The sequence below is a fragment of the Talpa europaea genome, assembly GCF_964194135.1.
Source record: "Talpa europaea genome assembly, chromosome: 8".
NCBI classification, from domain to species: domain Eukaryota; kingdom Metazoa; phylum Chordata; class Mammalia; order Eulipotyphla; family Talpidae; genus Talpa; species Talpa europaea.
Window position 1 is genome coordinate 85,393,354 of NC_140075.1, and position 11,119 is coordinate 85,404,472.

Sequence of the window (11,119 nt, forward strand, 5' to 3'; positions counted from 1 at the left end):
CCAAACTAGTTGCCAACAGTTTCCCACCTTGGAAGATAGACACGGTGATAGCCTAACTGCTTCCAGATGTGTTAAAATGCCTAGAAAAAAATGTGCAAAATTTTAGTGGAAGGGAATATTTAACTGTGGCATATGTAGCAGAATCGGATAAACTATTTGCTGTGTGAAGTAAACAGTAAGTCCTTGGATGAGGTCTGCCTGTGTGAGGTTTCACAAAGAAATTTTTGTAGTTTACATTTTCAGACCTATCAAGTAGTTGCCTTTTATTGGATCCTTTGGGGTACCCTTGAGGTAATGTCCTTTCTTAAAATAATTGAACAAATATCACAAATGGGCGAATCAAGGGAAAAGAGATTCTGGCTAAGGCTCAGGTAATTTAGGCCAAGCACAAGTGAGGAACTAAGAGAGAACTCACACAGACCTCAGCAATCCGAGCTGTTCTCCCAGGGAGAGGTTAAGATTTAGACGTGGAAGGCCTCCCCGGTGGCGCAGTGGGTTGAGCACAGTGCTATGAAGCTGTCTGCAGCCTCAGCAGTGCATGTTCAATTCCCGGCCAGATAGGGAGATTCCCACATGGCATGGCAGACCGCCCACTGCTCCCCTAAGCAGTGCTTTCAGTCAGTCTGCCTGTTCTGTTCCCCGCTCTGTCTCTGGTGAATCCTCTCATCCTCCCGCGCCTCTGGCCTGTACCCCAGCTATTGTATAAATAAAAATAAATAAATCTAAAAAAAAAAAAAAGATTTAGATGTGGAGCAAAACAGCAAAAAGGCAGGTAAAAGTTACTTTTTTAAAAAAGATATTTGTTATTCAAAAAAAAGTCTCTGGCTGCATCATAAACTAAGGTTTAAAAACAGCCTGGCAATGCAGGGGTGGGGGACGTTGGGAGGCATTCACTGATGGGTAGCCCTTAGCTGGAGCAGGTGAAAACATCTGGAAGGCGTAAAACATCTGGAAGTTTAGGAACCTGGCTCCAGGAAAGGAGGAGGAGCAGGAGGAAGCTGGAAGACCACCCCTCCAGGCAGCTTCGACAAGGCAAACTCTCTGTGGCAGTGTTGTAACCAAAATAATGTCCCCCACTTTGCCAGACTTCTTTTTTTTAATTTTATATAATTCTTACATCATTTTTCATTTTTGCACAATGTATGCATTTTCATTTTGGTTATATTCCCCATACAATTGCACCCCCCCTTATTTTGACCCTAATCCCTCCTCTCCCACCCCCTCCACCACCCCAGTGTATCTCTGGTTTACAGTTGCTTGTTGATTTTAATTTTTCTTTATTATAATTAGTCTTTTTCTTTTTTTAATCTTAGCTTGTGATGCTGCCAGAGACTTTTGTCGGAACAACAAATATCTTTTTAAAGAGTACCTTGTACTTGCCTTTTTGCTTCCTTGCTCCACATCTAAATCTTACCTCTCCTTGGAGGCTTAGCTCAAACAACGCCATCTATTCCCGTCTTCGGCATAACATAAAGTTATGACTTTCCACAGTGTTGTGTGGGCCCCGCTGGGCAGTGGTTCCTCTGATCATGCAGTTCTTGGCCCGTTGTCCTGATGTCCCATCAGGAGCCTGTACCGTGCCTGCAGGGCCCGTTGCAGACATAGCATATATGCAAAAGAAGGAAAACATCGGCAGCAACTACTTGGGGAAGCATTGTCCCTTGTAATCAACCAGCTCTGCTTTCCTCCTAAAACCAAAAATGACCTGGGGCTGTTAGTGGGAACAGAAGGGGAGCTGGGCAATATTTACACACTGAATGCTGTGTGAGAGATGTGGGAGAGAGAGCATGGGAAGAAAGGTGAAGGAGAGCCAGTGACAAACCAGGCATTTTTATACTTTTCACCTGGCAAAGGGGAAGACTCTTTCCTCATTCTTCTTCCTTCTGCTGTATGGCCTATGACCTGCTATTCCCAGGCATCAGAACGCAGGCCAGAGTGATTTTGAGTAAGTCAAGAGTTAAATCGGGCTGGTAATCCAGCAGCAGTGCATCCCCACCCTCCCAGGAGACATTCTTGTGGTTCCACGGTATTGCTCCAGGCGTATTGTCAGAATTTACTGGCTTGTGTTAGAAGAAAGGCCCGGGATTGGCTAGAAGTACACAATGAACTATTTATGATGTTAAGTGTAAATGGAAATCAGCAAAATCTTTTTAGATCAAATATAACTTTTTTTTTTTCTCTTTGAAGGAAAATGGCAGACAGTTTTTCAGTAAGTATTTTGTGTCTTATTCAAATACACATTCCACATAATTGGGGATTTGTGTTTACACCCAACTTCCCCCATGACTTTTCCCACCACATGGCTTCCTCTGCCCCCACCTGTCTAATGGGGGCTTGTTAGAGCGGGTCTTGTTTCTCTAGTAACAGCTTCAGGAAGAAAGCGAGGTGGGAGAGGCCTGGACTAACAGTCCCCACCTCTGCGGAAAGGCCTGGAAATGAAGTGGTGGATTCCGCCATCAGGAGCTGAGAGGGCACTGGGGATTGTGGGGCAATCTGGGCACCCACAACTTCAGTGACTGTCTCCTTCATGTCATTTAGAAAGCATGTGCTTGCACCTTGGAGATGGCTATCTCCCAGCTTCAGCAAAATATAAAAATGTGGCCCACTGGATCTGAGATTAAGGGAGGCACAATGATGCATATGTAATCCCAAAGTCTAACTTCAGTCTTCAGAATGCAAAATTAGTTAACAGGGGGAAATTTTAATTGATATGAGTTCCATACTTTCACCATATCCCTCTGCTTCATAGATAACACGTTCCTGTTTTGTTTTTAATTCTGTTTTTGTGACTATCCAGTAATGATTTGTGTCTTTCTTTTCAGCTTAATGATGCCGTATCTGGGTCTGGAAACCCAAACCCTCAAGGATACCCTCAATGGGGAAACCAGCCTGGGGCTGGGGGCTACCCAGGGGCTGCTTATCCTGGAGCCTACCCTGGACAGGCACCTCCTGGGGCCTACCCTGGACAGGCACCTCCCGGGGCTTACCCTGGACAAGCACCTCCTGGTGCTTACCCTGGACAGGCACCTCCTGGTACCAACCCTGGACAGGCACCTCCTGGGGCCTACCCTGGACAGGGACCCCCTGGTGCCTACCCTGGTCCAACAGCACCCGCTTATCCTGGACCAAATGCACCAGGAGCCTACCCTGGACAACCAAGTGGACCTGGGGCCTACCCATCTCCTGGACAACCAAGTGCTCCTGGAGCCTATCCTGCTGCCGGCCCCTTTGGTTCCCCTTCTGGACCACTGGTGAGTTGGAGTTAGTCACTTGGTGTGCTTGACTGTGACAAAGCTAAGGCTGCACTCTGGCCATAGCTGGCTCTGAGCACTGACCTGTCTGGGCTTCAGGGAGCCCTAAAACTTTAAACTCACAGCTAAGATCCTCTTTTCAAGAGCCAGCTACAATATATGTTGGTCCAGTGAAAAAATTGTTGTGCATATTGAGTTTAGCATGTGTATTGTTGTTACAGGTCGGGAGAGGGGCACCCCGGACCCCGCAAACCTGCCTGCTCTAAATAGGTTCTGCCATCCGCTGCATCAACACAAAACATATGAGACTTTAATGGGAAGGAACTTTAATACAATTAGGAAACAATACAGGAAAGGCAAAGAATCTAGTTTCTAAATCAAGCACCCAAAGTTACCCGTCTCCTCGTGGGTAAAAGTCCACCCAACCAGGATTGGCCCAGAAAAAGGCCCCCAAAGCCTGTCCCAAGTCTAAAGCATCTTCCAGTGGGGACCCACAGAAAAGGATCAGAAACAACCAGACAAGTCTGGAAGGAAAAGAGCAAAATCAAAATCAAGACAAAAACTGCCATTGTCACCTCCCCACGGGTCTCACCCACATCTGTGTCACCCAGTCCACGACCAAAAGGCAAGCGCAGTTTCTTCACATGCCTCTCCATTCCATGTGCCGCCTCCAGGTCTCCTCCTGGCTCTCCATCCTGCCTTCTTCCTTACTCAGTCTCCTCTGCAGCTTCTTTCCGGGCGCAGCTCCACCCTTCTTTTGGGTGGGGCAGGAAACCTGGAACCTCCCCCTTTCCTGGGGATCACCCTGTTACACTGTGAGTGTAAAGAGAAGCTAATACCGCTTTTGAAGGCAGCTATAATGCAGCTTTACCTTAATATGAATCTAGTTAAGACCATAGTAGTAGGAAGTTTGATCACCAGTGTTAATAAACAACGATTATATACCACATGCCAGCAGTGTGCTTAACCCCATAAGCATTCATTATTCTCACATACACCGAAGAAAGTGGGGAAATAGAGAGTTTCATAAGTGGTCCAGGATCATAAGAGGGAACATTTGGTGTAACCAAGAAAATCTGATTTTGGAAAAACCTTCTAAAGACAATTTTGTGACTTAAGGATTGGATATCTATACAGTGAACACATTGTAGTCAATGATTCTAAGCATAAAATCCTAACTGGGGATCCAGAGCCATCCCAGACACAGGTAACAGTCTAGTTGGGAAACAGATTGTAGACAGGAGGAAAGAGTTCAATAGTGGAGTGTGATCAGGGCCTTGTGGGGCTAAGTAGAATTGGCATAAATAGCCTCTGCTCTCAGAGAGCAGCATAGCCATGGTGAAGGGCGTTATGTGAAGAGTGGCATAAAAATGTTAATGTGGATTGCAAAGTCTAGCTTCAGCCTTTCCAAAAAATAATCCATAGGAATGAGTTATAGATTGGGATGGCCTTTGTGTTGAGAGCCTCAGAGCTCCCAAAGAGATTGTGTTGTGCTTTTGACACCAATTTACTGATGACCTTATTTTCACTTATTAGTAGTGCATGTAGGGAGACTTATCTCTTCAAGCCCTGGGCAAGATAGCCTGGAAGTCTGGACAGATGGCTTAAATATGTGTCATTCACACATGTTAATAGTAATTGAGCTTTAGTGACATCTTTTTCTTTCATTCACTAAGAAAACATGATTCTTTGCTAACACAAATATTTTTCATTCCTAGACTGTGCCTTATGACCTGACTTTGCCTAGTGGAGTTGTGCCCCGCATGCTGATAACAATTATGGGCACAGTAAGGCCCAACGCAAACAGGTAGAGTAAAACTAACAAATCTAACATACGCGTTGATTGGTTTTTGAATAAAAATTATACTTTCAACTTTAATAAATTTTTTAAAACTGTGCATTTAGAATCTTGGTAATACCATAGTATGGCATTAGCCCATAAGTCAGTATGTTTCCCCCCAAGGGACAAGGTTTCCTTTGCCAAATCTTGTTTTTCTCCCAGAACCAGAAGAAAACAAAATTCTATTTTGTGAGGACAAAGAGGGAGGGCAGAAAGACCCATTCTGTTGGTTCCTCCTGTCAGTGAAATTCTTAGAATTAAAGGCAAATTGGGCCTTTGTAAGGTAATGTTTGGCCATCACTCCACTTCTGAGTCATAAAGTGTCTAAAATACCCAGCGTGTACTTTGTTTAGATGCCCATCAAAGGTTAGGGTTAAAAAAAAAAAAGATTCCACGGGATATAGTTCCAAGATACTCTGATAGCTTGAATATGTTACTTGCTCTGTCCTCATATTTATACAAATCTCCCTGCAACTATATAGGTCACAGTGTAGTCTCAGATCTTGCATCTCAGCTGTCACTTCCATCTTCACATTGGGTACAAGAGCAGAGTCAGGGTCCACTGGGTCAGGTAAATCACCAAGAGCCCTGTTATCCGGAGAGGGACTCAGCCTCTGATCTGATCCCTTTATATTCAAATTGCCCTTGACTCCACCTCCAGCCAGCCTCCTCTGGTTCTACCAGGTAGTAATTACCCTAAACCAACTCTTCTTTCCACTCAGCCATGCAGTTTCTGTGAGCACAGTATTTCCCTCACAGCAAGCTATAGAACATACTCTACCCTCTACCTCGGCCTTTAGCCATTTTCCTCCCAACATAACAGAACTTCACGCATTTATCCTGTTCACATAGCAGTACACTTTATTCATATCTGCTTTCCTCCTCCCACAACCCCTATCCTATAGAACCACACCGGTACCTGTGCCTTATTTAGGGTTACTGTACTAGAAACTTAAGCTCCAATAACATTAGCGATGTAGACTGGGGCTGGTAGACTGAGACTGGTAGATCAAAGCTACTTTTGGTTGAAATGGTTAGGGTGATAGTAAAATGAAAAAATTGTTCCTTGTTTTTGCAAATGCTATGTGAAGAATTACAATGGAGGGAGGGGCAGAGGAATGTTTAAGGTGGTGGAGATAACCATAACTTCCTTTCCACTGCAGAAGAAATGTAGCCATTAGATATTAATCAACTATAAATTCCATTGTCAAGTGACTATCTTCATCCTTCCTCTGTGAATTTAATCACTGGAAGATACATTTGTGGTTGCATTTGTTGTTACTGAGTGAATCAAAATACAGAGGATCTTTTGTTAGTAGTCTAGAGTGTAGACCTTGTGTTAAATCAAGAGCACCAGCTGATTCTGATGTTAGCGCTCTGTGGAGCAAGCACACTGAGAAACAGAGGAACAGAGTTAGTCCTTTAACAAGGACTTGTGTTTGCTTAGCATCCAAGAAAGAACCAGATCAGAAGTTGAAGCCTGCACTTCCATTAATTCGACTTTACATGGTGGAATGTTTAACCCATTTATTGTCATGACTTTACAAGGTAGCAACGGGATACTGAACATTAACTATTATGTTAGCTTATTCTTATTGTTTTAGAAGGACTATGTTTTTGGTTAACTGCGGCAAAACCCAGGTATTTGATAGCTCATATTTATGTGATTGGCTTGTGTTTACTAGGTATTAAAAGCAACCTTGGCAGGAAGGAGGTATACAGTATTATCTGCAATGGAAGGCAGAATGTGCCCTCTAAGTGGCTCTGAACCTCTATTAGGAAATCTTAAGGGTTTTCATGAGTAGAGGCAGTGAGGAGGGCATTGTGACTGTATAGAGTGATGTGATGAAAGACAAACAGGCAAAAATATTCAACATATGTTGTCTTATTTTTTTCTTTTTAATAACAATGAGGGAATGGTAGCCTATAAGATCTGTTAAACCAATAAAGAAAACATGTTACTGGTTCATGAGTGGACAAACAGATTAAAAAAAAAAAAAAAAGCCCAGGTACAGACATTGAGCATTTAGACTGTTCTATTCTCTTGGATGGTCAGCTTTTCCTTTCTTCTTTTTTATTGGTCAATTCTCTTCCACTTTTATGGGGTATGGCCAGATCTTGCTTGAGTTCTTATATTCCTGCTTTGAACTTTTTCCCTTCATTGTCTGATTAGTTCACCATTGTAATTATTTTTAATCTCATGGTAGAATGTTTATAATGTTTTTCTGTTCCATGACAACGTTTACTTAATGAATTGTTTATAGAAAAATTTTATTGCTGTCATTTTTCTAACCTTTGCTTATATAATATATTGTCCTTCTTCCTTTTTGGTGACCCATCTTTGGTTACCTGGCAAGTTTATGGACCAGTTCTTTGCAAGAGAGCCCCATCTGGGAGGGGAGGGTTTTAAGTAAGAGTGATGGGGTAAATCTCTGGCATTTAAAAAGGGCTGTTTCTTCACTTGATCAGATGATTTGCTATTTCTTTCAAACACAGCGTTCAGTCCTGCCATACCTTTGCTGCCTTGCTTGCTTTTAAATACTATGGTAGTACATAGAATACTTGGCATAGCATCTTTACCACTTGGAACCTATTCTCTGGTTTATTTGCTTTCCATTTAGAAAATTTCCCTTGATTTTGTAAAATGCTTTGCTCTTTAGATTATATGTTCTTCACTTAATGCAATTATACAAATTGGGTCATTTTACTAATCTTGGTCTTTGGTTTAAAACAGACTTGCTTTGGATTTCAAGAAAGGGAATGATGTTGCCTTCCACTTTAACCCACGCTTCAATGAGGACAACAAGAGGGTCATCGTTTGCAATTCAAAGCAGGATAATGTCTGGGGAAAGGAAGAAAGACAGTCTGCTTTCCCATTTGAAAGTGGTAAACCCTTCAAAGTAAGTTATTGCTACTATTATATAATAATATCATCTACTGCTCATAGGGAACTACGCTAAAACCTCAGCACATTTGAAATCAATTTTTATCAACTATCTTGGGACAACTAATCATTACTTCCACCTATCCATGAGACCAGACCTAGCAAGTTAGAACATGCTGGGAATGGTTCACCCCCAGATCCATTCAGGCCCCTCACTCCTCTGAGTTTAGCTTTTTTGGAAATGAGAAATATAGACTCAACAAAAAAAGAAAAAAAGGAAAATGTCTTTATGGTACAAGTTGGCATGGCGATCAAAACTTTTTTAAAATTTAAAATTAATATATACAAGTTTTATGCAAAGAAAAATTTGTAGATTTTTAAAATTAAAGTTTTTCATCCTTTACCCCTCCCTCCACCTTCACAAAGGTTGTAACTTGGTGAATATCTTTCCAGTATTTTCTGTTGACATAAAACAATTTTTAAAGCACTGATTCAACAAATGTTAATTAGGTCCACAGTGTTGGGTTAGGGTAAAATTAGCAATAAAACAGCTAGATTGGGCTCCTCAAGGGCAGAGACTAATGGGAACCATACTCTACATTTGGTGGATATCTTTCCAAACATAACATTATCACTTAGTATTTTGTTGTCTACTTATGTGGTAATTTATTGATGAAAATTTCAGTATGGAAATATTCAAACAAAACCGGGATTTATTAAAATACTGTGATAATTAGCCTCATAAATCTTTGCTGCCAAAAGGAATTTTATTCAAAGAATGTACATTTTAAAATTTGGATATTGCCAAATTGCTGCTTCCAAAGGGATATATGTATTGGAAGAGTATGTTGCCAAAGATATTATCAATCTTTGTAACATTTGTCATTCTATTAGATTATTAGAGTTTATTTTTATTTTTAGGTGTTTTAGGCCATACAAAAACATTTTTGGTAGACAAATCATTAGTCTTTTCCTTTGACTTCACTTATATAGTATTCTAACAATTTTATTTAAATCTTGCAATAATCTGGAGTTTATTTTTGCTGTAAAATTACTTTTTCTCAACTTTAATCGGTTCCACAAATGATCATAAAGATGAGATGTTGGACATCTTGAACTCAGATCAGACTGGTTTTGAAATTAATGTACATTTCTAACAATTCTGTGTTTGTGATATTTCAGATACAAGTACTGGTTGAACCTGAAAACTACAAGGTTGCTGTCAATGACGCTCACTTATTGCAGTACAATCATAGGATGAGAAACCTCCAGGAAATTAGCAAAGTGGGAATTTCTGGTGACATAGACCTCACCAGTGTTACCCACACTATGATATAATTTTAGAAGGTGTGGATACTTTGAAAAAAAAAAAAAAATGAAGGTGAATGTAACCTTCCATGTTTGAATTTTATGTTCTGAGTGAACATCCTTCTTGTAAATCATCCATTTAATAAACTTATTCTAAAAGTTACCTGTCTTTATTGAGGCTGTTTATTCTAGATAATGTGGCGTTCTCAATGGAAAAAGAAGTAACAATATTAATATTGCACTAGTCTCCCATTGTTTTCTGTACTTGCTAAATATTTTAAGGAAATAAGAGTAAATATTATGCAAAAATTAGCCCATCTTCCAGTTTCATAAAAACCAAGGAAATCATTCTGTTTTCTCACTTACATAAATACATTCAGGAAATACGAAAAGCAAAAAGAAAAAATTTACCCATAGATGACCCATGACTCATAATTACTAGCATTCTGGTATATTTGACTCCTTTTAAATCTTATTTTCTCTCTCTAGATTTACAGTTCATTGCTTTCAAATCAGTATTTGATATTGATATGAGACTATCTTCCCATAGGTTCTTTTTTTTTTTTTTAAAGATTTATTTATTTATACCAGCACTGGGTACAGTCAGAAGTGCGGGAGGGTGAGAGAATTCACCAGAGCCAGAGTGGGGAGCAGAGCAGGCAGAAGAACCGAAGTACACTGCTGAGGGGAGCAGCGGGCGGCAGGAGAGGCCTGCGCGCCATGTGGGACCCTCCTCAGGTGGCCGGGGAGCAGCCGGGGATCGAACCGGTGCCTCAGAGGCCGCGGGCAGCTTTACAACCCAGCGCTCAACCGCTGCGCCACAGGGGAGGCCCGGTTCTCTTGGTTTTTATGAAATTGCCAGATTTGTTAAGGAGACAAAATAGCTTTATCATCAGTTTCAAAAATTTAATAGTTCCTTTGATGAACATCCTTAAACATGCTTTTCTGCCCTTTTATTACCAGCAAGCCCAAAGATGAATAAAATTTCAAAACTAGGATGTGGTAACACCGCCAAAATATTGTTTCTACAATATCTTAAATCATTTAAATTGGTAATTGTCGCAGGTTGGGTTATCCAGGAAGAATTCTGAAGGAGTGCTCTTCAGAATTGACAGCTGCAGGGTCAGCCGGTTCAGGATTGGGCAGAGGGAACTGAGTGAGAATTGATGCCTCATTCTACTCTACCACCTGCAGGGGTTGTGAGGCTGGGATGACCCAAAATAAATCCTCTGAACCTTGGTTCCTTTGTGCGTAAAATGGGCAATATAATCTCTTTTGCAGGGTTACTGTAATCACTGACTAGTTTGCAAAGGACTTGTCATATAGTAGATTCTCAATAAATGCAAATTCCCTTTCAATTTTGGAAAGGTTCTTATTCTATCCAAAGCAATTTTCTTTCATTTTGTCTTTAAAGATTTTCCAAATACCTCATAATTCTGGACTCCAATTGCTCAAGAACACTCTATCCAGTTGCAGGGGACATTGATAACTGCCTATCCAACATCCATTTCCCACTTCCTAAAAGTCATGGTTTTATTGCCATATGACCCCAGATTCAGTAGGGAATTCTGATCAGTTTAAGTCAATTCCTTCTGACACTTACTGACCTACAGTTGAAGATAGGGCATTAGTTGGCATAACCAGACCAAAGGGAAGATGGTAACTCTGATTGCCACTACCAGCCATTTTCTGACTCCAGGAGTACCCAGCCTTATAGGAAAAACCAATACCAAGAATGAGTGAATTAACTTTGAGCAGAATGTTGGACCTTGATGCTATCATTGAACTGATCAAATGCCTGGTATCAACCTCACAGCTTGTGAAATAACACATTTT

The 11,119-nt window shown here is 41.0% G+C and overlaps 1 protein-coding gene across 1 annotated transcript; it reads left to right on the top strand.

Annotated features, from left to right (window-relative positions):
- Window positions 1–1,529: 1,529 nt before the first annotated feature.
- LGALS3 (galectin 3) lies at window positions 1,530–9,313 on the top strand (the record flags this gene model as incomplete). Its single annotated transcript, XM_084240276.1, has 5 exons — window positions 1,530–1,663; window positions 2,798–3,251; window positions 4,970–5,058; window positions 7,826–7,991; window positions 9,158–9,313. The coding sequence occupies 5 exons, from the start codon at window positions 1,530–1,532 to the stop codon at window positions 9,311–9,313; spliced, it is 999 nt and encodes a 332-aa protein (XP_084096402.1).
- Between the last annotated feature and the right edge of the window lie 1,806 nt (window positions 9,314–11,119).